General features: G+C 47.5%; 1 protein-coding gene across 3 annotated transcripts in view; it reads right to left on the reverse strand.

Annotated features, from left to right (window-relative positions):
* Positions 1–27,363, reverse strand: part of BCL2 (BCL2 apoptosis regulator) — a 177,412-nt gene that overhangs the window by 143,942 nt on the left and 6,107 nt on the right. Inside the window, exon 2 of one of the 3 annotated variants that reach the window (XM_045041051.1) lies at positions 17,668–22,166. Coding sequence (XP_044896986.1) covers positions 22,164–22,166 — 3 coding nt within the window. The 3' untranslated portion in view covers positions 17,668–22,163. 3 annotated transcript variants of the gene reach the window in all.

The following is a 27,363-nucleotide window of genomic DNA, read 5'->3' on the forward strand; positions in this document are numbered from 1 at the left end:
GCATCCTAAGTTTTCGGTTGCGGTGCATTCGGGGTCGAGCGGGCGAGAAGCGTGGGGTTTTCCTCCCCCAGGCCCAAGGCAGGCACACACAGCTCTGGATCCAGACTCTGAGAATCCTGGAAGTTCACGGGGGCTGGATCCTCTCAGGCTCCACTCCAGCGAGTATAGACGCCGGGGGAAAAAAGGGAAAGGAGGTCCTGGCAGCGGGTTGCGGAGCACCCCCGAGGCACCGAGGTCTCGCAACCCCAGGCTCCCCGCCTCGCTCTGTCTTTCAGGGTCCACGACAGCTGCTCACCTACGGCCACACCATCCAAGGGCCCAAGAAGTGCGTCTATGCGGCAGCTGGGGGAAAGGGGGTTGGAACAAGAGTTCTGATTTTTTAATGGAAAAACAAAGGTCATTGGGGGAACTTCTCACTCGCCCAAGAGTCTGTTGTACTCAGCTCCCCTGGCAAGGAATGAGGGATTGTTGTTCCCCGCTGAAGACCATTGCCCTGGAGATGGGCTGGGTGGGAAGAAAAATGTCCGCGGGGGCTCTGTCCTCGCTGTGTTCCCTCGCTGGCTGACCTCTGGAACTGAGCCCCAGGAGGTGGAAGGGGCCCTGGCGATCCTCCTGCCATCCCCCCTGAGGATGCCTGGCCTTACCTGGAGCTGTATCTGGGCAGGGAGGCAGCTACACGGTGCCCCCCTCCCCGCGGCCTCGTGAAAAGACAGCAGATGCAAATACAAGGCGGGTGATGGCTGGTGAGGTGCTGGATGGCAGAAATGTTCTAGAGGCTTGCACGGGCCACACATTGAACATATGTCAGCCATGTGCCACGGCTCTTCCCCGGGAGCGGAACGCTGCGCTTGGATTTCACAAACAGGCTCACCGTGCAAGGGGGAGACAGTGATATCAGGGTGGTGGCAGCTATGCAGGGGGAGGGGGGGCGCCCGCACCGCATCAGCCCGGCCTGGAAGGGACCGGAAGTGCCCTCGCTCACTTTCATTTAGCAAACGCGTCTTTGTATCCCCTGCCTTCCGCGGGCGACTCAAACTTGGCAACATACAAACCATCCGATGGGGATGTGGGAGATGGGAGGTGGCGGGGGTCCCCTGCTGCTGTAAGGGGGCATTCTGTCCCCCACTCTCTGGGGTCGGGAGGCCCGTCCTGCTCTGGGTATATCTGGACTTTGTCCTAGAAGGGTCTCCTGAGGGGCTCTGCCCCTATGACAGCTGTTTGAAAACAGACCACAGACACCATGATGTACTCACAGCTTCGGGACATCGGTGGGATAAAATCTGCCCCCTGACAGGCAAGATGCCCGACGGTTCCCTGTACTATTCTTAAAGTTGCAGTAATTATTTGGGAATTGATTTTGTGCCATCAAATATGAATAGAGAAGCTTTTACACAGTTGGGGGTGGGGCGGGGACACACATGAATGATTATGATACGAACCTATTGCACTTAAAAATCTTCTTTGTAATGTTTTTATTTATTTTTGAGACAGAGAGAGACATATAGCCTGAGCGGGGGAGGAACAGAGAACGAGGGAGACACAGAATCCAAAGCAGGCTCCAGGCTCTGAGCAGTCAGCACAGAGCCTGACATGGGGCTCAAACCCATGAACCGCGAGATCATGACCTGAGCTGAAGTCAGACGCTTAACTGACTGAGCCACCCAGGCGCCCCAAAGAACCTACTGCACTTTATAGAAACACAAAGAGAACACAGACAAAGGGAAGGTTAACTCTGATTGAAGGAGAGATTCAACAAAGAGACTGGGGCTGCGGGCAGGGGCAGGGGTGGGGGTGGGGGGCGGAGAGCAGGAAGTGGAGAGGAGACCGAGGGTTCATGAGAAGTAAGTGGGAATGAGGAGGACGGGTACCAGCCCAGAAGGTGCCTGAATAACGAGCTAAATCATGAGAATTGGGGGCAGTTTCGGGGCGAGGGGTAGATGTGACAAGAGAGGTTGGATATGGCGCAGAATCATGGGAGGAAGGTCAACATTTCCTTAGTATCCCAACTCGGCCGGGCACAGCACCAGCTGGCTGCCTCATGATACCGCCATAAGAACGCCATGGGGTAGATGTGATTGCCCCCGTTGTAGATCTGGGTCTCCCGACTCCCTTGCCAATATGAAGACCCATCCAAAAGGTGCCCCAGACAGCTCTGAGGGCCTTGAAGGAATGCAGGTCTCTAATGCAGGACACTGTGGAGAAAACTGGCACATTTCACACAATGCTCGCCCTGAAACTTCTCTGCACACCACCTTTCGCTCCCTCCCTCTCCTTTCTCTCCCGTCCCAATTGCTCCAGGGGCCATTTCATACTCAGACCAACTTACTGCTTTCCTGGTCCTTCCCACCAGTCCCCTAAATTAGCAAGACAAAAGGAGCCAACCTCCTTAGAAAGTATTAGAATTCTCTAGGCTAATAATTTTATAGTCTTGGCCAGTCACAAACTAACAAGGAAACAGAGACTTCGAGGAATTAGGAATTTCTCAAGGGCTAGGACAGGTGTTTTAGGAAGATATTATGGAAAAGGGAATGAACAGACTGGGAGCAGGTGCTCAGAGAGCGCGAGGCCAATTCCGATCACATTTTGAAGAAGGCGGAACTCGAGGGATGGGGAAGAGTCAGCGGTTGCCCGGGGGCTAAAGGTAGAGAAGAGTTCGACCAGCAAGGGGGCAACACGAGGAAATTATCTTAGGGATGAAAGAGCAGACTCTGTGTCCTGATTATGGTGGTGGTTATGTCTCTATACACCCGCCAAAACTCAAAACCGTATGCAATAACAGCGAATTTTACCGTATGTCAATTTAAAACTAAGAATTTAAAACAACTGGCAGACCAGCAGAGAGATGCCCGAGCTGTCAAGAAGTGAGAGGGATGCTGAGTTACATCAGGAGCAGCATAAAAAAGCAGGGGTGGGGCTCTAGGTGAGAGAATTCAAAGGCAGGACTGAGATATGCCTGGAATCCATGTGAAGAAGGAACCAGAGAACTGTGGGCCATAGATTTTTAGACATTTTGCAAGAGATCTTAAGAGATCATTCAGGGGGGAAAAAAGTTCTACCTCACATACCAGAAAACTGAGCTGAAAACGAACTAAGGGTTTGGGCTTTGTCTGGGTGGCTGGTGATATCATTACCCAGACAGAACAGACACGGAACGGCCAGGCTCAAGGAGGAAGTGGATGAGTTCACTTTTGGATATTTTGAATTTGGAACATTTATGTCACCAAGACTTCTTTTTTTAGTTTTCAGGAATTTGAAAACAAAATTGTTGGGTTTTGGCATTGAGAGCAGTATCTTGCCACAAGTACTGTTTCAGCTACAATAAGAAAGAACTCGTGGCTATAGAGTCCTACTCGAAGACGGTATGTTGCTCCGACTTTGTGTGTTGTGACCAACTGTCGTTCAAAATCACAAGGAGAGAAGGACATTGACCCAGTAAAGATTTTAGGGACATTCTCCATCAAGGTGTTTGCCATTAACACTACCATATTTTCAAGGGTCTATACAACGACATATAAATTTCCTCCTTATTGGTAACATACAGATCAAACTTTGAAACACTTGTTTTCCATTCGTATCGATGCCGATGCCAGGAGGTAATTCGCTGCTGTTCTGTTTTTGCTTTTGTTATACAATGTGTAGCAAATAACCAAGGAACGTGAGCGCGGAGTTGTTCTACACCATCAGCAGTAACCTCGCAAAAGTCTCAACGCTGCAGATAAAAACCTCAAACCAAGGAGACTCTCGTCACTATTTCAGAGCAGTTTGCAAAATGCCTTGGTTTAATAGCCGGGCAGCGAAAAGAAGCAGTGTTTCCAACACCCTCACAGCCCCAGGGATACGGAACCCATTTTAAGACCAAGAGCCCCACAGTTGCAAACCACCCAGAAGGCCTAACTTCTTCGCAGCAAGGTTGGGTGGCAGAATAACAAAATATAAAGTTCATAACATTGAAAACAACAGCTCTCTGTTTCTTCCAGAGCTGAGCAGGGGGACTGCAAAGATGGGGAGTCTGAAGAAGAAGGTAGAAGGTTGGCACCTTCCGGTAGAGACCTTGGTTTTGCTTGCTGATGTATCCATGTGCCTGGAATGACAGCAGGCTCCTAGTGTGTAAGGGCCAAATGAAATGAATGAATGAATGAATGAATGAATGAATGAATGAATGAAGCTAGGAGAGAAGTGAACAGATCTTAGAAGTAAGAGAAGGCAAAGGCCACTTATACTTCCTTGGCTGATTCATCCGTTCAGCAAATGTCATCGGGCACCAGACCATTTGCAGGCATGGTGGTGGATATTCAAATGCAGAAGATACAGCACTGGGCCCCCACACATTTATAACCCAGAAGAGGAAGAAAGAGAAGGATGGCAAACATCTGTGTATCAGAGCATGTGACAGAGCTTAGAAGGGAGGCACGAGAAAGGCTGGAAGCATGGTAGAGACGTAGAGGTGGGAGGAGTCACTGCTAATGGGGACCCCTTCAGCCAGGGCATCCGAACCTTAAAGGGATGCAGAATCGTGGAGAAGTTGGATGGAAGCAGAGCACTATGGGATTTAAAAATAACAGGAAAGAGGGGCGCCTGGGTGGCTCAGTCAGTTAAGCCTCCGACTTCAGCTCAGGTCACCATCTCATGGCTGGTGAGTTCGAGCCCCGCGTCGGGCTCTGTGCTGATGGCTCAGAGCCTGGAGCCTGCTTCGGATTCTGTGTCTCCCTCTCTCTCTGCCCCTCCCCTGCTCGTGCTCTGTCTCTCTCTGTCTCTCAAAAAATAAATAAATGTTAAAAAAATGACAGGAAAGAAATATGCCCAGAGCAGAGGAGGCTGGAGGGGTTTGAGGAAAAGCATATCTTGCTGAAGAGCAGCAGGGACGAGGGGGGCGGATTCACAGTAAGGGAGGAGCTTGGCAGGAGGCTCCTTTTTCTGGTAGAAGAGGAGGAGCCTTGTTTTAAGCAGGGGAGAGTTCTCAGCAAGTCTGTGACAAGGCAGATCAACTGGGGTGAGGAGAAACTTGAGCAAGTTCATAGGATCTCCTAGGCAAGAGTTAGGAAGGGCAGTGGCAGCAAGACTGGGAAGTCGCTGGGGATGACAGGGCCTGTGGCTCCCTGCGTGGGTGCTGAGCAGAAGCGCGAATGAGGCGTCCTGAGTTCTGTGCCTGGGTGATCAGGATGAAGGTGCTGACGTGGAGAGAAATCGTGGAGTCCAAGAAAGGTTTTGGAAGCAGGATAATGAGTTTAGTCCTGAATTAAGCATTCTGATGATATGGTAGGTTGGAGCCATCAACAGGACATCTGGGTGGACAGGCTCACGAGGCAGGAGTATACAGGCAGAACTGGACTGTGCAGAGAAACCCATTTGAGAATCAGCCACATACAGGCGATCCTGAGGCTGTGGGGCTGGAGAAGTCACTGGAAAGAGAGTCAGGAAGAGAGAGGGAGAGAAAGAAACAGTATATATATATATATATATATATATATATATATATATATATATAGTTTTTTTTTTTAATGAGAGAGAGAGAGAGAGAGAGAGAGAGAGAGACAGAGCGTGAGCGGGGGACGGGCAGCGAGAGAGGGAGACACAGAATCCAAAGCAGGCTCCAGGCTCCCAGCTATCAGTATAGAGCCCGACACAGGGCTGGAACCCACGAACCACGAGATCATGACCTGAGCCGGAGGCTCAACCGACGGAGCCACCCGGGGGGCCCCAAGAAACAGTATCCAAGGACTTTCCAAACCATTTACTCAGCACGCCCCCTCAGAACATGTTTTTCAAAGCAAAAGAGAACTCCCGAACCTGGTTTTTAACTTGAAGCCACCGCACCTCACTCACAATAAGGGCCACGGCAGCAATCCTGTTCAACAAAACCCAAGCTAAACCCCATGGCTGGCCTTCCGCTTGAGCGAGGGAGCCTGCTGGGAGGAGGGGAATGTCGCCCACTGCTCGGGCCGGCTCTCCTTGCAGAGACTTCCTTCATGTGCACGCAGCAGGCAACAATCACCACGGGCTTACAGAAGCACTTCTATCTGGTGGAAGGCAAGGGAAATGAATAACCCAATTCACTTAATCTGCACTCAACACAGATAGAAAAACAAGAGAAGATGTGCTCACTGTGTAGGAGGAATGTTCTTTCCTACTCCCACCCTCGTCCCGCCCGTCTCTCTTTCCCAGGTCATTATCAACACATTTCAAACGCCTCGAAGATGTTGATAAAGCAGCTTCACGTCTGCACACTCCTCCACAGAAGGGGCGACGCGTCTCAAGACCGAACCTTCCCACCTTTGCAGGGAACAAGAGCCTGACTTCTACACTCGGCACCCACAGCTGTTTTCCACGAATAGAAAGAACCCAGCCAACCCAACTGGCTCTTTGAAGGTATGATATCCTTTTCCTGTGGCCTAATTTAGCTGCAGACTGAAAAGTGCAAAAGAAACCCAAAAAACAAAAAAAGTGGATGAGGTTTTCACAAGAGTTACATAGTACGATGAAGCAGAATTGCTTCCCACGTCGCATTCTGGGGGCATGTAGTCCTGGTGTACATTCTTTGTTTGTTGAAAGCCCCTCTAGGGGCGCCTGGGTGGCTCAGTCGGTTGGGCGTCCGACTTCAGCTCAGGTCACGATCTCGCGGTCCGTGAGTTCGAGCCCCGCGTCGGGCTCTGGGCTGATGGCTCAGAGCTTGGAGCCTATTTCCGATTCTGTGTCTCCTTCTCTCTCTGCCCCTCCCCCGTTCATGCTCTGTCTCTCTCTGTCCCCAAAATAAATAAACATTAAAAAATAAAATTAAATTAAAAAAAAAAAAAAGAAAGCCCCTCTAAATTGTTCCCCCCGCAACGTGTTATTATTGTGACCGAGGAGATGGAAGTTCACAGTCATCAGAAAAATAGTCTACAGTTTTCAAAAAGTCATCACCCTTCTTATCAAGGACTCAGAAGACCGTGTCGAGGGGAACATCACCTAGCTGGACAGCTACTGTCACACGTGCCTGATGCTCAACAGGTCCTCGTCGGCTCTGGAAACCAATACTCATCGAGTGTCAAGGATCCACAAGCCTGCGTCGGGGCATCAGTCACAGAAAGTGACACAAACAGAGCAAACACTCTTGGGGTTTGCAGTTTAAACCAAGGTATCCTCTCCCGACCTGTAAAAGTGCACACAAGAGCACGTTCGACAGCACAAAGGCGAGCCAATGGCCGTAGAGGGAAACCCGCTAAAAGGATGTTTCAGATGCGTTCCTTTCTCACGAAGGGTGGAGGACAGCCTTTCTGAAACAGACACCGAGCCTTGCTTATGACTCTTCTTCCTATTCTTAGGGCCCTAAACAAAGAAATGTGTTTGTAAAAGAGAAGAACGTCGTAGGAAGAAAGTTCGGCCAGAGTCCACAAAGGCTGGAAGCCACTTTCAAACAGGGTTGAGGCTCATGGGACCATGAGGCAATAGGAAAACCTAATGCAGCCGCATCCTCTGCGTGGAAATGCAGAGTCCAGACAAGACCCAGTGAAAGATTTAACAGGTCAGCTAGAGCGGTTCTCATGAATACATCTGGATGGCGGTTTATTACGACATGGAAACCTGTAAAATGGTCCATTTGGTTTTCGGAAAAATGTTCAAAGGATTCAGCACAATTTTTTGTTTAAAAAATCATGCCCCACCAGGGCGCCTGGGTGGCTCAGTTGGTTGAGCGTCCGACTTCGGCTCAGATCTTGATCTCATGGCTTGTGGGTTCGAGCCCCGCGTCAGGTCTGTGCTGACAGCTCAGAGCCTGGAGCCTGCTTCAGATTCTGTGTCTCCCTCTCCCTCTGCCCCTCCCTCGCTCACTCTCTCTCTCTCTCTCTCAAAAATAAACATTAAAAAATTTTTTAATAAAAAAATAAAAAATAAAAGAATCATGCCTCATTCTTAAAAAGATGGATACACTGAGGTTTATTACTATAGAGGCCAGCACCTGGGACCATCCTAGTTTATTCTGATGTCCCAGTGTAGTAATTAATAACACCTCCTTTCACCCTTGTAAGCGTTCCAGCGTGGACAATAAACTTTACGGTCATACTAGATCTGAATGGTTGGCAATCTAATAGATTAAGGAGAACATTAAAATAAAATACAAAATTTCAGAAGGGCTTTCCTTCTGAACTAAGGAACATAGTTATGTAATAATCCAGGCTTTATATACTGCACTTCCATTCACAGTTCTGGGTGGGCAGTGACATTCTGATCACCGAGTGGGGTTCGCACACAGAAGAAGGGTTCGTGCACGGCACCGAGCAGGTGCGGGCACATTCAGAAGCGGCGAGCTGGGCTCTAAGCCTCCCGTGAACAGGCGACATGTGTACCTACCCGGCCCCAGCCCCTGGTCTCCTCCCACCAGGGCCCAGCCAGGCTCTCGTGGTTGCTCCCCCTGCACTCCGCCCTCCCCTCCCCCCCCCCCCAACAGAGACCAGAAGCAGCAGGGTTGGTGAGACAGGTCTAATCACATGAAACCAAAACACTTCTCCAGACTGCACTACCCAGAATGAAATGCTCTCTGATCCACTGAACATTTTAAGCCAAAACACACTCAAACCTTGAGCATCAGCAGCGCGCGTACTTCTCTTTTTCAGGGTTGTGGAGGGAGGGTGGGGTGCTGCACAGAATAACAATTTTCAGCATAGGAAAATCCCCCGTACGCAGGCTGACACCTGCTTTATCTATTCTCCCCAACCAAGTTAAATCATCACAAACAGTTCTCGACGAAACACCCTCCGTGGGCTCAGAGACGACAGGGACCGGGCAGGGGCCGGGCATGCATCGGGCTGGTGTTCCCGTCAGCGTCGGCTGGGAAAGGGGTATGTGCACGACGGAGGCTCAGGGGATTTGAGCACGGATAATCGGAATCTTCGCCAACGCGCTCGCACAGGGTCGGGGGGGGGGGGGGCAGGTAAGTACATATAAAGCTCGTCCGGGACCACGCCTCCGCTAATCCACACACAAAAATAAAGACGAACTACAGCAGGCATCTTCAAAAGTCACATTTCAAAATTTATTCTATTCGTGTCTTTTCCCATTTCAAAAGTTATAGCAAGATCTCCGCACGGGAAACTAGAAGAGATCGTGTAAATGCGCGGAAACACTCCCTCGCCCCGCTCCCGATCTTCTACAGGTACCGATCATGAAACGATTCATCTTTAGATCTTTTTTAAGAACTAGCTGCCTACCAGAGACCTTCACTTCTACGCTTTTTTTTTTCTCCAAACCTAGCATCTCCTTGCCATGTGATCTCACTACGCTCAGAGCTGGCAGAGCAAAAGCCTGTCATTCTTAAAACATGAAGAGAATAATTCAGCGCCTTTTTTTTTTTTTTAAACGTGATCACAGAGAATGCAATTAATACTCTGGCTGCCTTGGTATGTAGACCAAACCTTCTGCCACAGTGTTTTGTGGCGCTTCTGTCTAGGGCCGTTCTGCCAATCTTTTCATTCCACCAGAAACGATGCCAGACTTCTCAGCGCTCAGCAAAGTATAATGAAGCAGAAAAGGTGGCCGTGCCCTCAGTGGGGGAATGTGCTCCTGGAGTGAGTCTCTACAAAATACAAAGCTACCTCCAGATCCAAGGCCTTTTGTCTCCCCCATCCCTCCTGAAAGCAATTAAAATCTAGTCTTTAAAAAGAAAAGAGGGTGAAATTCTTACGTCTTCACGGAGAGCCCGGGAGCTTTTTAATTCATACGAGGTACGAGGCAGCAAGATTAGCTGGAGACAGAGAACAAGCAGTGATTTACTAAAGCCTGTGATCGATGTGGGGAGAGTTCCTACCCACACAGCAGCAGACATATAAGCTTTCAGAAGAAACAATGATAATTCACAGAAAAGATAGGGATGAAGAGAACCAAGGAAGACAAATGAGTATAAATGCTTTTAGATATTCTAGTGCAACACCTGTTTATTGGCTACAGCCACAAGGTGGTCCTTGACCCAACCCCTGTCTCATTCAGGGCCATACGAAGAGTGCAAGCCAGCGATGGTATTTACCATGGATCACAGGGCCCCCAAGTATATTAGACAAAAGAACAGCCATAAAACCAACCCCCTAAGCTATCACTGAGTGCATGGGAATACTATTTTAGTTGATTCTCTGGCCCTCAAAACTCATAGAATCACAAAATTTTAGTGCGAGATCCTTTCATCCAACCCTCTCGTTGGATTAAAGAAGCTCAGAGAAGTATGTGACATTCCCAAACAGCAGGTTTCTGGGAGGGCCAGGATTTAACCCAAGGCCCTTGCCCTCCACCCCACCTCCCGGCCCTCAGTACCGTGATAATCTCACCCGCCATATCAGCCACCTATTCCTGGCCTTGATGGCTTCTTTCCTAGAAGTGTACCTCCCCTCAGTCTTTGTATTGAGTGTCCGATATTGTGATATGACAAGAAGTATGTATTTGGTCTTCACCTCCGGTTCCTAGCACAGAGCTCCTAAAACTCTTGGAATTTCCTGAATGACTGGGGTGACAGCAATACCTTTTGTTATGATGCTGGGCCTTAGTCCCCAGTTCCGGACACAAGAGCGTCTAAGACCCTTGGAATCTCCAGTGATGAGTGTCTTTTGTAAGCTAATTAGATGTCTGGTGGCTGGGGGGCCTTAGATGTACTCAGGATGGCGGGAGGCTTGCCACCAGAAAGTCCAAGGCTTGATTACAGGGGGATGGAACTTTCAGCCCCACCCCCAACCTTCTGTGGAGACTGAGTCAATCACCAAGGGCCAATGATCTGATCACTCGTGCCTGTGTAATGGAACCTTCATTAAAACCCCTTGACTATGAGGTTCTGAGAGCTTCTAGGTTGATGAACAGCCAGAGAGGGCATGAAGCCCCACAGCCCTTCCCCATCCCTTGCCCTATGCGTGTCTTCCCCGTGGTTGTTCCTGAGGTGTATCCTTTATAACAAACCAGTCAGAGTAAGTGTGTCCCTGAGTCATAGGAGCCGTTCTAATAAATTATCAAACGTGAGGAAGGGGTAGTGAAAACCTCTGATTGGTAACCAGTCAGTCAGAAGTGCGGGTGACCCAGACATTCATCTGGTGTCTAAAGTGGGGGCGCTCCGTGGAATCTGATGCTAACTCTAGGTAGTCAGTGTCAAAATTGAATTTAGTTGTGGGACACCTAGCTGATGTCCAGAGGTTCGGAGAACTGGTTGTTGGTGTGAGAGAAACTCCCAGCCATCTGGTGTTAGACATGCTGGGGGTCAAATAACTCAGACGTGCCTCCTGGCATCTGATCCCTTGCCTCTTTGGAGCGGGGTACCCGCTCGGTCCTCCCATCCCATGGGTGACCCAACTCGGTCTCGGACCTTTCGGACAGGTGAGAGCCACAGGCCTTGCTACGTGCTGCCAGGAATTTGTCATGACCATGCGGACTTCCAACGGAAAAAAAAAAAAAACATCCCCTTGTCGTGACAACATGTACGATCCCTCCCCTAACCTCGACCTCATGGCTCCAAAAATTCAACATGAGTCAAACCTTTCCATTGAACGTTGGCTACGACCTTTGATTAATGTGTCCTATTCATCACGGGACATGCTCGTGTATACTCACATACACAAACACAGGCATATTTACTTCTAAATAGGACCCTGTTCCATTATCTTTGGTACAGAAACACAAGTAAATATTTCCACGGGTAATTTCTAGTTTATCTCTCACAGGCATTGGACTAGAAGCTGAAAGCCTGATGTTGTACTCTTAATTCTAACGCAAGGCGGGTAGGCCAGCCCCCTCTCATACTGTCACACACTCACCGATAAAAGTATAGCCAGACCCTCCCTGAGTGGACCTGGAGTGGGCTCAGCAAGGCCACGGATGTGGATGCACTTGGTAAAAGTCGCACAGAGTGCCACAGAACTGTCTAAACTACACCCCGTCTGTGCAGAAAAGAAAGCTCCCTTTACCCTCCTGTGTAATAGTAACCAAAGATGAGAGTCAAAAGGTGACCACACTGGGTAATAAATGGTTAGCAGTCTGGACCAGTGCTGTCCGATAGAAATATAATATGAGCCACATATGTAATTTTAAATTTTCTAGTGGTCACATTTAATGTATTTTTATTGAAACCAATATATCCAAAATATTATCATTTCAACATGCAATTAACATGAAAACGACTAATAAAGTCTTTTTGTGCTCATCTTTTTACGTCTTTAAAATCTGGTGTGTATTTTATTTTGTTTATTTATTTATTTATTTATATTATTATTATTTTTTTAATGAAATTTACTGTCGAATTGGTTTCCATCTGGTGTGTATTTTAATGCTCCAATCACATTTCCCTTCAGACTAGCCACATGTCACACGCCCAGTGGCCGCCACACTGGACAGCGAAGGAGATTTTAGACACAACGTTACGGTTTCACGCTTTCACGGTTGCACACGAGTCTTTTTTCGATACCTAACACACTGCCTCGCAGCAAGTAAACGCCCAGTCAATATCCGTGAGATACAGAAGCGTCTAGATGTCTACTGTGACCACGGAACATCTTTGGGACAAGAGGAGGAATAAAGGACTCCCAAAAGCATTAGTCTGTGTTGATCTTCTCCTGTTCTTTTTTTTTTTAATTTTTTTTTCAACGTTTATTTATTTTGGGGACAGAGAGAGACAGAGCATGAACGGGGGAGGGGCAGAGAGAGAGGGAGACACAGCATCGGAAACAGGCTCCAGGCTCTGAGCCATCAGCCCAGAGCCCGACGCGGGGCTCGAACTCCCAGACCGCGAGATCGTGACCTGGCTGAAGTCGGACGCTTAACCGACTGCGCCACCCAGGCGCCCCTCCTGTTCTTGAAACCCAGAAGTCCCGGCTTGCAGGACGCTCAAGGGAAAGAGACCGGTCCTGGTGGAATCCCAGGCGAGGTCTCTGCTGACGGTGGGGGCCGTTCCTTCCCAGCCACCTTTTTACCTGCGTCATTGCGGACCTGTCCATTCCTCCACAGTGGCTGCTGCCAGAAGTTCAGGAAGACAGCTGAAAACAGAGGAGCACTTACCCCTGGGTCCCGTATTACTGTGAAATCATTTGCATTCTGTTCCGCAAATCTGCGTAAAACTGGAGTCAAGAGAGCCTGGCTGGGCTTCCAGGCCACGCTCTTTCTCCACGCTGCTGTGGCCATCACCGTGGATCACCATTTACAAGGGTGGTAGAGGGAGACACACCCCCCGTGAGGATCAGCATTAAAATAGAATCTCTTCCCCACACTGCCATGAAAGTCGGTGTCCTCGGGGGTAAACGAGTGAAGGAACTCTGAGATGTAATCTGGCCGCTGCATCCTTTGTTATGACAAGAGTTTATTTTATGGGACTCTGACCTACGGCACGAAAAACTCAGCTTCAGTTGGGGTTGTAACGATCCATGACGGCGCGCACACCTGAGCGCCCTCGAGCTCAGATTCCGGCCCGTGGGCCCCCTGGGAAACCAAACTCACCAGCCTTCATTCCAGAAAGCCACAGACTTGCATCCCCAAAGCAGAGTTTACCCTAGAGGACCCCTTCCCCTTTCCACCAGGCACGTTGAGGGTAAACTCAAGGTGGGGAGCGACTGCCTTTGGGTGCACGGTCTCCTTTCCCTTCCTTTGGATCGGGGAGGGAGGGGAGGGGTGGGGCACGGGGGGGGGGGGACAGGGGCGAGGGGCAGGGGGCCACAGATCTTCAGGCAGCAAGTGAGCGAAGTAAAGGACACAACAGAGAGGGCGAACGTGCCAGGGGGAATCGCACAGCAAACAATTTGATACGCGTTTACATTTTGTTATTTTATCTCAGCCGCCTATCTCTTTCTAGGACTATTTCCCAGAGAAATTCCATTTTCATTACAAAGCTGGTTTCTTATGCCAGGGAAGACTGTGGTGCTGTTATTATTGCATTGTTATTTCTACTAAGGTCATCTCAGATGGTATGTCTACGTGAGATAAATGGTTTCCTAAACAGGCTTCTCTACATCCTGCCGCTGCTTACGTTTGCCCACTCATCACTCCTGGGGCCTTGACACAAGCAGCTTCCAGGAAACTCCAGAAGAGGAGAGGCCACAGTGCTGTGATTAAGGGCACAGAGTGCTCTGCGGCTGCCTGAGTTCAAATCCCAGCTCAACCCCAGAAGTGGCCGAGTTAGCCGCCTCTCCAAGCCCCTGTGTCCTCATCTCCAGGGATAAAACCACACCGACCTCTCTGGACTGTCCTAAGAAAGAAACGCGTTCGTGCAGATAGGATTTAGAAACTATCTGGCACAGAGTAGACACCCCACAAATGGGCGCTTCATCGTGATATGGCTGGGCTGTCCCCCTAACGCGGCCAGCGCTGCCTGCGACATCACACGGCCAGCTGTCCATTCGTTCAGTTCGGCCAATGTTTACTGAGCACCAACTATGTGCTTTCCCTGCGCTAAGCCCAGAGTATTCCGTGGTGGTCAAATTGTATCCATATTCTCAGATTCTACCTTTGAAATGTCTTTCACGGTTGTCCTATCCCAGGGGGAAGAAGGGGCAGGCGCTCGGCCCCATCGCAAGATGGACACCTGCCCCATCTTCCCACCTGGCCTCCCTCCTGCCCCCTCCACCACCATCACAACTCACGATCCTGCTAGAAACCTTCACTGGCTCTCCACTGCATGAAAGATCAAGTCTAAACTGCTCGCGGGGTGCAGGGGACACTCAGGCCCTAGTGAATCGGCCTCGGCTATACCTCCAGCCTCCTCTCCTTGCCTTCCACCCCCACAACACGTCTATTCTGGTCATGCTCACTTCTGTACCATCCCCGAGCTCGTTAGACCCTTCTCATCACTCTGTTTATTTGCACGCAGTGCCCTTTCCCATTCCCGACAAGGCAGGCTCTCAATTATCCTTCCAGATTCAGGCCAAATGGCACCTCCTCCAGGAAGCCCTCCCTGACTTTCTCAGGAAAAACGCAAGGGGAGGAGATCTTTCTGTTCATGCGTCAGCTGCCCCGGGGGAGACTGCCCTCCACGAGGCCAGAGACGGCATGGAGAAACCTCAAAGGCACTGAGAATGGTGAATGAGCGGATGACCACATGTCACGGGCCAGAGCCTCCAAACTGAAGTCACCAGGCAGATGCTCAGGGTTCAGGCGTTGCGAGAAGGCTCCGCTCACGAGCCCCTCCGTGTCCCGCAGCAGGGTGGCCAGTGACGCTTAATATGCGGACAATGTCACTAAGGCAGAGCGAGGATCATTTAGACACAGCCGGACGGCAGAAACTCCCCCAGAACTACCAATCCCCGTATCGACTTAGGTCAAGCTCCTCTCGATTCTCCGCTCTAAAAAGCGAGGTGGGAGACAAGGGACACGCAGGGAAGCACATGCCCTTTGAGGGTGCTCAGCCTGTGCAATCTTTGTCACACCGCCCCTGCCGTGCCCCCTCTCTTTCGCCACGTTCTGGAATGAGTCATTTCACAGAGGTGGATTTTTCAGCTGACTGAAGCCTACACTTTTCAAAAATTTTAACCATTTGGAATGGAGTCATTTCAGATAGGGACCACCCGCTTCCCCTGAACTCTTCGCCTCTCCCTATGGAAAGGGACCCTGTCTTGATGACCCAGCAGCATCATTAGGAATAAGTGAGCCTGTGCCACAGCCCAGAGAGAACTTCAAGGGCTGCTGAGATCTTCACGACCGCCTGCCCCGCACCGAGGCTGAGTCTGTGGTTCCTGAGCCGGGTTTCACAGCACGGTTATCTTCTCCCTGACCGTCAGACTCTTGGAATAACTGCTCTAATAACTTGCAGGCTCCGATGACCACTCAGGACTAACCGGCCGCAGGTGCCATTTCTATTGGCTGGAAACAAAATGAGAACCCATCTTGTGAGGACGTGTATTTAAAGGAAAATGGGAGCGGGAAATTATTCAGCCTTAAAAATTAGGAATGAGATTGTGACAGCCGCTCCCGCACGGATGGACCTTGAAAACATGACGTTAAGCGAGAGGTGCCGGGGCAGAAGGACAAATACAGCGTGATTCCCTCGTACGCGGTACCTAGAGTAGTCACATTCTAGAGACAGCAGGCTAGTAGTTAGCAGGGGCTGTGGTGGGGGAGTGGGGGGAGGGAACGGGGGCTTTGTGCTTAGTGGATACAGAGTTTCAGTTTGGGAGATAGATGGTTCTGGAGATAGACCCTGGGGAGGGTTGTACCACCCTGTGAATGTACTCGATGCCACTAACTATGCTGAAAGGAATGGTTACAATGGTATCCTTTAGGTTATGTACATTTGTCTCTCTCTTTTTCTCCATACACACACACACACACACACACACACACACACACACACACAAATCTGTTAAGAATGATGGCCAAGCTCTTATGAATAATGGGTGTGACCTTTGGCGTGTAACCTTTGTGTTACCCTTCTGCATAGCAGGGGATGAAATTCCTTCCTACTTCTTAGTTGTGTTTAGGATCATCCTAATTGCTAAACAGGGTGTTAATGGACTTTGCAGTCATAAAGGCCTTTCATTCACCAATCACAGTCCTGGGGACAAACGAATGCTCTACATTTCCACGCAGACATCACAAATAATCCCGGGTAGAAAACGGAGGCAGAGAAAGGGCAGAGTTCTCTTCTCTTCACCCCGGAAACTAGGGAGCCTGTCCTGGGCACGGAATCCAAATTTACTTCTCCCTTGTCCTGAGATCAGGCCCTACCTACCGCTAGGAGGTCACATAGAAAGCCATTAAAGAACAAAGAATCTAATTATCTCAAGTCATTGGGATTTTAAGGATTTGTAAAGATACATTAAGCAGGCTTTTAAATAGTATAGTGTTGGGTTATAGCTTATAAATTAAACATTTTAGATTCTGTTGGAAGCACATTTTTATTTCTTACTTTAAAAATTTTTTTTAATATTTATGTATTTTTGAGAGAGACACACACAGAGTGTGAGTGGGGAAAGGACAGAGAGAGAGGGAGGCACAGAATCGGAAGCAGGCTCCAGGCTCTGAGCAGTCAGCACAGAATCCGACACGGGGCTCGAACTCACAAACCACGAGATCGTGACCTGAGCTGAAGTCCAACATTTAACCGACTGAGCCACCAAGGAGCCCCTGGAGCCACATTTTTAAAGCAGTCTAGTCCACAGAAGACAGAGGAAAGAGCCCGTGGCTTGTTCAGTTCTAGTGACACAGACCCCAGGGTTTCGGAAGCCTGGTTTTGAACTCTGTCTCAATTAATGACAGGTTACTATTGTCCCTCTGCCTGAATGATAATTTCCCTTCCTTTCTGTGCTTCCTTATGAAATACCAAGAAATTCTACTCTAAAAATTGTAACATGTTGTGCCTGGGAAAAATGTTTAATTTAGGTTTTTAATTTTTATTTATTTATTCTTGAGAGAGAAAGCGACAGAGAATGAGCAGGGGAGGGGCAGAGAGAGGGGGAGACACAGAATCCGAAGCAGGCTCCAAGCTCTGAGCTGTCAGCACACAGCCCGACGCGGGGCTCGAACTCACAAACCGTGAGATCATGACCTGAGCCGAAGCCGGACGCTCAACCGACTGAGGCACCCAGGCACCCCTAGTTTTTTATTTACATATGCTTTCGTAAACAAACCCCTTAAAACAGTTTTTTTTTTTTCCTTCTGAATCAGACTTACTTATTCGGCACATGAACTTACGTTAAATATTCAATCTTACTGTTTAATAACACCAAGAGATATGTAAATTAATGAAAAAGCAAGAAAAAAAAAAAGAGATAGGTTTACTAAGGAGCCTAGTAAGAGTTTCCTATCTTGTCAGAACTTAGTGTTTAAGTTTCTTTTAAGAAAGTAGTTTCCTGGCCCATGCTGACACTCCCTGAGCCCTGCAAACCAGCACTGCAGCATCCTGTTCAAATGTTATTGTGGAAACACTGTGCTGTTCTAGGTCAAATGTATCCAAATTAAACCAAGGGATGGAAATAACTCTCCCTTGATACACCGTGGTTGCTGAAAGTGGATTTGTTTATGAGTAGAATAAAATTTACAGCTAAATATATACATAAAAAAAGATACATCATCCTCTTGTAAGCTTGAGTAACATGTCATTTCACCTCTGGACTCTGGAAAAAAACACTAAGGTCATGCCTAAAATAAGACAGCGAAGGGCTGAGGATCACACCGGAGGTAAAACCGCAGACTTTCCCCCACCTTTTGATTACGGCATCAGGCAGGTTACAATTGGACAGTGAGGTCATTTCTCTGGAACCAGGAAAGCACGATGGATCTGTCATTCCAACAAAAACATGCAGACCCCTGGGACGGCTTCTGAATCAGGTGTCTTGTCTTCCTACGAAACAGCGATTACTACTTGTTTTTCAAAGGCTATTTACACAGACTGTTGGAGCCAAAGAGAAGAGAGACAGAAACAAAATGTTTCTCTCTCTCTCTCTCTCTCTCTCTCTCTCTCTCTCTCTCTTTTTTTTTCCAGCTATGAAAGAACTTTTAAAAGTCCCCTTTATGGAAGATTTCACCTCCTAGTTACTAAAATAAAGATGACTAATTGGCTTCCCAAGGAAACACAAAAGAAACGAAAAAGTCACATGCATCAAATTGTTACTTTTTAATAGGGCTCTGTTTTACATTTAAAAAAAAATTAAGTTTTAGAGGACATCCATTACCACTTGGAGTGCCTAAAAAAGAATCTGGTTTTGTCTCTTAAGAGGCAAAACTCCTTGATTAAACAGAACCTTTGATTCCTCAATCTATAATTCTACTTCCTACCCTGAGAAGGGGTTGTGAGGGTTAGATCATCTCCTATTCATAGAAGCAGTAAGCCCAGAGTGTGGCACATGTTGGGGTTCACTAAATTCCATGCTTCCTCCTGACTTTCAGTGACTGGGGCCATTGGCCAAGGTGAAACTAAAAGGAAATGGGGAAAATGAAAAGATCAGAAGGGGTAGGTAAGGGGGAAAAATGGTCCAAACATTTTAGCCAAAAATGGAAGTCGTCTTTAGTTCTATATTGTGTATGGTAACCCATCTTAAACTGACATACAGGCTGTATTATACTAATATACACATTAATTTTAAGGTAGAGCATTATGTTTTCAGCTGTTAAGCTTTAAAAACAAAAGCCATTTGCTCTCCTCTGTCTAATGTGCAATATGACTAGACGACCCTCAGAAGTCCTCCAAGAGTCAGTAAGCCCCATAGACACCGCTGTATCATTTTGTCCCATTTCGGTTACATTGTAGTCCTTATATTGTTAATCATTTGCAGATTTACTATTCTAACTTCCCCACCATGTTGGGTCCATGAGAGGTATGAGAGACGGTTCTGGACTGCCACGCTTTCTGTGACAGCCTCCGTGCTCTTCTCCGTGGGTGTTGAATAAATGAGGTTGAACGAACACAGCCACATGCCCTTTAGACACTATGGGAATCCTACGGATGAAGCCTCCACCATTTTTTAAATTCAAGAAGCACCCGGGTCCTCAAGTTTCTGTTGCTTACCCGAAGAGAAACGTTTAAAAGTAAATAAAAACGTGGACTGCTACTGAGACGCCAGTCAAAATGAGCACCTATAATCCCACCTGCCCTGCTGTCTTCCAGAACCCTCGAGGAGTTTAGAGAACTCTCCCGTCCCTCATGCTACCGTCTCCCTAGAGGAGTTACACGCTCAAGCCCGCCCAGCTCACAAGCACAGCCGTGGGGTCTTGAGCAAACGTGTGGGCATCACATGGCAAGAGGTTCGATGCCCACCCCCCCACCCCCCGCCATCAGCATGAAATACCCTTCAAAAGCTAAATCGAAGGAGAGGAAATACCCTAAAAGACCACATGTGAGTTATCCTGACGGTTTTTGAGATGAAAAGCAGTAGAGGATACGATTTATCAAAACTGGATATACTTGGTTACATTTCTGTGGAAGAGTCTGGTGTCCGTGCCAAAACGGACCCTGAGAAGCAGCCCGGGGTCGAGGAAGCTTCGCTGGGCTCCGAGTCTGGGGATAAATTCCAGTTCCCCTGCGCTTGCTGGCTGTCCAGCAGCTCTGCCCGGCAGTTCTCTCTTCGCACGGGAATAAACACGGGACAAACAGGGTGTGGGAAGAGCCAGGCAGAAGAGAAGAGGGAGTATGGTATCTGCCATGCCTGGGGTTGTCAAAAAGACCACGTGGGCCACCAGACACGGAGCTCCTTTGAAACTTTCAAACATCCTCTGTCCGGGTGAGGTCCCACTGTTGCCATGTTTTCACGTGGAGGAAATTTCTATGAGAACTGCCTTGTGTGACTGAATTCCTTCCTCAAGCACACGTCTGTTGGTTGTTAATGATTACCGTGTGAATTCTAACAAAATGACATTTTCAACCAGGCAGTGTTAATTTAAAAGAATGGGAAATAAGAAAAAAAAATACGTATATATGTATGGTCCTTTTTATAGACCATATATATATATATATATGTCTTTTTATGTATATATGTATACATATATTTATATGTATATATATTATATATATATGTATGTATATATATGATGACTATAAAAAGGACCGTACTCTTTTCGAAACGATTATGGAAAAAGAGCGCTGTCCCTGAAGAAGAAATGAGCCAGGTTCTGAAGCGTTGTCCATCACTACATCTTCCCAAAAATCTCTCCATTCCAGTCCTGACCATTGCTCAGCGCCCTCAATTTCTTGCTGTCGCCACTACTGCTCCTCTAGGTCAGGCACACGGTCTCTTGCCCAATGACTGAGCTAGCCTCCTCCCTGTCCCTCATCTCTCCCCAGTCTCATTAACGGCACGCTCTTTCTAGAATAAACCCCCCCACGGTGGCACATCTCCCGTGTAGCCTTTCTGATCTGTCCACTTGCTCTCCTGTCTCCAGCCAGGCTGGACTCCTCGGTTCCCGCAGCTCAGCAGCTCTCAGGCCTCTGGCCTTTGTTCTACACCTTCTGTCTGCGGGCCACACGTGGCTCCTCCTGCCCACGTCTCTAGGTTACGTCTCACTCATCCTTCAGGCTTCAGCCCCCTTTCCTGGGAAGACTCCCCTGATTCCAGTACATGCCCCTCCTGTGGTTGGCTTTCTTCCCTCCTCGCTCTACCCAGGCTCCACTGCAGTCGCTGCGTAATGATCTCCACCCCGCAGACCGTGAGCCGGGTCTATCTGGTGCCCACCTCCCACATCCCCAGGGCCTAGCCTACAGCATGTGCTCAGTTAAAAAAAAAAACAAAAACGCGTGGGACTAATGAATAACCGATCTCCTACTCTGTCTGCTTTCATCGTATGATCCAGCACAAAACAAAACAAAACGGCACAGTTATTCCCTAGAAAACACAGAGGCGCAGCTGGGTCCTTCATAACAAAACGGGGGACATCCTTCAGTATCAGGGCGAGCCCAACAGGTAGAGAGGCCTGAAGGAAGAGTCTAGCGTCTCAACTCATATTACATTTCCCCAAAGTCTCCACATTTTTTCAAAAAAAATGTTCATCTACCCGTTTCTGAGAGAAAAGAGAGAGAGAACAAAAGGGGGAAGGGACAGAGAGAGAGGGAGACACAGAATCCGAAGCAGGCTCCAGGCTCCGAGCAGTCAGCACAGAGCCCGACGCGGGGCTCGACCCCACGGACCGCGAGATCACGACCTGAGCCGAAGTCAGATGCTTAACCGACTGAGCCACCCAGGCGCCCCCAAAGTCTCCACATTTTAAAACCACGAATTTCCTCATCGGTCACGCCCTTTCAATATTCCTTACAAAGGTATTTTCAATTTCCATTTGACATGCGCTTTAATCAGTTAATTTTTAATTGAGCCAAATATTAAATGCTCACATTAACCAGACAAAGCGTGTTTAGCTACTGATTTGCAGCGACAGCTTGTGTTATTCTCACACACAGGCCAAGCATGAAATAGAAAACTAATAACCCCTTAAGTGTATTCTCAAAGTATCATTTATGGGAAAGAAAACTACATTCAAAGGAAACTTTGTGCAATGGCTGCCATTTTTTTTCCCCCCGGAGCCACAAGCTGTTACAAAGCAGGGAAGCTCATTTTCTCACGGATACGGACCGGCTCGAGAATCCCACTGTCACTGGATGTATTCATTAAGAAGGAATCTGGCAGCAACACAGGGGACGGATACTTTGGAGAACAGGCCAATTATCTGGGTGTCCTTTATAATTTGAAGTTTCTGAATTCACTCACAGATAAGCCACTTGAAGAGGGTCTGGCAATGGCAACATAACGCACAGATGGTCACTGAAGAAATGAGAGGGAGGGTGGGAGAGAGAAGAGAATTTGCTTGTGGTTTCATTCATGGGGACAAATCTGCAAGCTGACACATCCCTCTTTTTAAAAAGCCCCTGGAGAAGTATGGTCAAGCTTCATTACAAGTAAACAAATCACACAATCGTTCTCAAACAGATGACAAATGATGGGCAATAACATTTTGAGTTTGCTTCATGCCAAGGGATGAGGCGTCTTAAAATACAAATTCCACCAGTTCTTAAGACCACAGACGGGCCGTGATTCTTGCTTCAGGCAGTACCGAGGATTCAGCCCAAAGCTCCGGGCGGTTCTCTCCAGGACACCCCCCCCCCTCGCAGGTCAGCGTCCGGAGAAATAAAATCTTAGGTGGTCCCACCTCTGGGATCACTGAACCCTAGTGACTTCCACCCTCGATCGGCTGCTTGTGTTTGCAGGAGAACTAGGGGACCATTTACCCCGATGACTTTTAAGCTATAATTCTTTTATATTGGAGCTACACCACTAATCGGAAGGGAAAAAACACCTTGTTCCAACTGTGAGAACCCTGGACAAGCCCTGATTTCTTTAATGATAAGGTCATGAATCATATCAGGCATCAAGACTTCCACTGGGCTTGAGATTTGAGCCATGGGACGGAGAGCAGCTAAGCACATCTATACGGACTGTGTGCATTCTTTGTACAAACAGACACAATGGGACAACCAATGGCCTAGTGTCTAGAATGAGCATTAGGGACTTTTATGAAAGTTGAACATCTAATATAAAGCAAAATCTAGACCTCTCTTCAGGTATGAATGACATCCTTTTTCAATTCCATGATGAGGCATGGATGAAATCAAAACACTTAATGGGTATTTTTCTTTTTTCATTTCTATTAGGTATTAACAGATCTGTGAAATGGGACATTTGGAACACACACACATACACACACTCTACAGCAAGGGGAGTAGGAGAACATTAGTTGGTTAGGATGAGTTAGATGATCAAAGTCCCTCTCACATAATCTTTTATTCATTCATTCATTCATTCAATATACAATTACTGTGTGTGCCTGGTACCTACTCTACTGGGTAGAGGATAAATATAATAAGAGAAATATTTCATTAAGTGAGGAAGTGGAGGAGAACACTTTGATTTTAGAAGACCTCCACAAATGGTGGTCATTATTAAGATACTGGAACAACACGAATTTGACTCCAGTTGAATTGTTTTTTCAGGAGGCAAACTGGGAGTGGGAAGCCAAGCTTTGAACAGCAGAACTCCCAAGTTAACCACCTTCATCCAATCCATAGAGGTCTATGGAGGACTTCTGGAGAAAAGCGGTATGCATTCAGCGTGGGCAGTTAGGACCACTTTTGGAAATGAAGGAAGGAAATGGGAGATCTACATGGTGTGGGGGGAAAGGCATATTGTATTCTTGCCCCAGATTCTCTCTTGAGCTCCAGATCGTTAAGGCCAACTGCTGTTGGGCATTTCCACATGGGTTGGACACCCATGTTGGAAACTCAAAATGTCCAAAATTAACTTCATCCCCTTTATCCCACCAAACAGCGACTGTCCTCTCTCTCTTGAGGACAATATCATTTTTTGAACCAGCTGGGTTTCAGACCAGAGTCCTTGGCTTCTTCAATCTGTTGTCAGGCCTTTCCCCCATATCTGCCCCCCATCTTTTCCATTCCCCACTCTGCCACCATGGTTCAAACCTCCTATCTGGTCGCCCAGTGTCCAGCAATCTCCCACAAGCCCACACATCCCGCCTTGCCTCGGAACCGTTTCGATGTCCTTTCCATAACCGTTTCGATGTAACTTTCTACCAAGTTAAATACAACCCTCTCAGCTTGGGGCCCAGTCATATCGCATGAGCGATCTCTACGCCCCAACCAAGCCAGACTCTTTACTATTCCCACTATTCCCCAATTACGCCTCACACATTCCTGTCTGCTTTGACGTCTCGAGTCCAGTTATCTCTTTCCATTTCTCTCTCTGCCCTTTGTGAGTCCAGCTTTGTAAACAATTGCTCATTTTCCTTGAGAAGACTTCCTCACGCCATTTTCTTCTTGCACTGTCACTTTAATACTTAGTAAGTGGCCCTGCCTCACTTTCCTTATAATCTTGTTATGAAAAAAACTCAAAGCCACCTCCAAAAGTTTTCAGTCCTAAAACGAAAGACAGAGAGAGGGAGGGAGGGAGGGAGAGAAAGAGATACTGGCAGGAATTCACAACGGAAATGACTAGGAGGGAGTCCTGAAATTTTAGACTCAGAAGTGCCAACTGGCATCATTTATGGGCTGACCTTTCTTCTTTCCTTAAAGGATAAAAAATCAATCTCCAAAGCTGAGGCTATAATTTGCAGTTAATTTTATTCCTATTCTAATTGTAAGAAGGTAATATATAGAGCAACTAGGCAGTGAATTAAGAGTACTAAGTATTTGTCCCACATTCACCTGGAAAATTCGAATGCACCTGAATGGAACACTTGGCCGCAATTCAATTCTAGAGTGACTCCACAGATATAACCTTCGTGGTGTCGTACGGGCGGAGAAATCTTCATTCTCAGCTACGAGGTGATGGGAAGAGTCAAAAAGAAATGGCCTATGACACTGATCCCTTGTTTGGTCCTCTGAGCATTAAAAGTCGCAGGCTCTCGATGTTTCCACAGCTTAAGGAGAGACAGTTAAAAACAGAGAGATAGTAATTGGAAGTGTCACAAGAAAGCTGTATTAGTCTCAATGGAAAATCTCCTTTGAAATATTAAAGCTTCACTTGACACAGTGGGTCCTCGGGTTGTTTTCAGGAGGCAGAGTAAAGAGGAGAGTGGGGTCAGTCATAAGCTTCTGACTCATGATGCCAAAGCCCCAGAGAGCCAATGAGCTGATTATTAACTAAAAATGGAATATGGCTTTATCCCTGAAATTCGGAAGGCAAAACAGGGAACAGAACGAGAACACCAATTTTCCCAACGGTTTCCCAGCGAAGTGCATGTTCTATGTGTCATGCGTAAGAGAGGTCCACATTCCGCAGAGAAACGGCTCAGCGAATCCGGTCAATCGCCCAAGAAAATCGCCCGAGCAGCGCTTCGTACGTTGCTACAAAGGGTCACCCCAGCATGGCAGGGAGATGCCCTTTCTAACAGGTCCAAGAGGGCGGTTGGGGAAGAAGTCTCGAATGCATTACTTTAGCTGTTTTAGTCAAAACTTATCTATGGCTGGCGGATAAGCCTTCTAATCTCACACTGCAGAGATCAGAGCAAGTAAGAGTTCCGCCAGCAGATGCTATCGTTCCCCCCCGCACGTGGTTGGAATTCATGATCTCTGGAGGGAAAGCATCGGATCTGCTGACAGAATTCTGCCTCGTCCTGCTGCTACAGCAGGCCTGGAGGAGAGGCGATTTTCCAGCCCTGAAGGGCCCTTTTCCGCTCCCTCTTGCTGGTACTCGAGGCATGATGCTCTTTTCTTCAGGTGAATTCCACGCCGACCGTGTAGGGAGCGAAGGGAGAGCTACACCCGGGCCTCCTGGTGGTGGAATGACGGGCAGGTGGGGGTAGGGTCCCCACGAGAAAGCCCAAATGGTTTTGGAGAGATAGAAACAATCATTCAATCATCATTCTCACTGAAGGACAGCCGGGTTAAAGTAAAAAGCAGAGAAATGTCAGCACCATAGAGTTGAGCGTATATCAGACCAAGCTGTAGCCTACAGAAATACTTTCTAAAATGAAAAAAGGCTTTGTCGTAATTTCCAAAGTTTGACCGTCTCCTGGAAAGAAGGAGGACCGCGAGTGCCAGCAGGTAGACAGTACGACGCCTGCCCTTCAGGAACACAAATGCTACCGTGGACTAGAAATTTCTATAAACAGAGTTTTGGAAGAGATGCCACTCAGTAAATGAAACAGTACCATAACCTAAAACAAAAGAAAACAAAAGCTTTTAAAAAAAAAAAATCTCTCCCCAAGTTAACAGAAGACCATGGGGGAAGAGAAGGGGGAAAAGTAGTTTCAAACAGAGAGGGAGGCAAACCATAAGAGACTCTTAAATACAGAGAACAAACTGAGGGTTGATGGCAGGGTGGGGGACAGGGGAAATGGGGGATGGGCATTGAGGAGGGCACTTGTTGGGATGAGCACTGGGTGTTGTACGGAAGTGATGAATCGCGGGAATCTACTCCCAAAGCCAAGAGCACACTGTATACACGGTATGTTAGCTAACTTAACAATAAATCCTATTAAAAAAAAATCTCTCCCCAAGGAAGAGCCCCTGTTCTGTTCAAAATCAACCTGTACTTTTCTGCATACAAGGATGATTTAAGAAAAAGACAGTTCTTCAAGTTAAATTATTCTGATCATCCTAATCAAAGACTTGATTGTCTTTTACATACAAAGAATTAAGGAAATACTTTAAAAACTGAAGACAGGTGTTTATTAAGTCTTCTTAATGTGTACTAAGAGTGCTTAATGGGTAAACATTTAACAAGGGAACCCCCCCCCGCCTTTCAGTATTCTTAAGTGTTTGTGTTGTATTTTTTAAATTATCTACATTTCTCCTCCTATTTAAATCCTAATGTACACATGAACAGCCATATGGTTGTTAAAAGTTAGAAGTAACTTTTTTAGACAATGACTGAAGTGTATGCAGAATAATGTACGTTGGTTTGTTTTTTCCTTTTTCTCTCTAAATCCTCGAATCCGGGATCGTGTTTATAGGGCTGCGTGTATCTATGAGTTTACTTAGACACCTGCAACACGAGCCTGTGAGGTCATGCAGGGCAGAGGTAAAGCTCTCTTTCCTGTGCCCTCAACCCAACCCAGGGCCAGGCACATAAAGCCTTGCAATCATGTCTGTCCAACAATTGTCTTAGTCCTTGGATGATTTTCAGTGTTAATCCTGTTTAGATGTCAAACGCTAACATTGTTTGAATCAAACCAAGGAGAATGAAAGAAAAGCTTGGGAGTGAAGTAAATTCACTGAGTGGGCTCCTGTATGCAGCTGGGGGAAAGGGTGACCAGCTTTCGAGGTTATGGCTATACCTGAATAAGGTGCTATTAGATTACCTTAAAAAGGTTTAACGGAACCTTTGAACTTCAAATACAATATATCTCTGGGGGGAAAACCTTTCTACTTGTACACTACAAAGACAGTGTTGTTTTTCCAGCACAAATGCACTTGTGCTAAGATACTGCCTTGATCAGCTATTG

This window comes from Felis catus, chromosome D3 (assembly GCF_018350175.1).
Source record: "Felis catus isolate Fca126 chromosome D3, F.catus_Fca126_mat1.0, whole genome shotgun sequence".
Lineage (NCBI taxonomy): Eukaryota > Metazoa > Chordata > Mammalia > Carnivora > Felidae > Felis > Felis catus.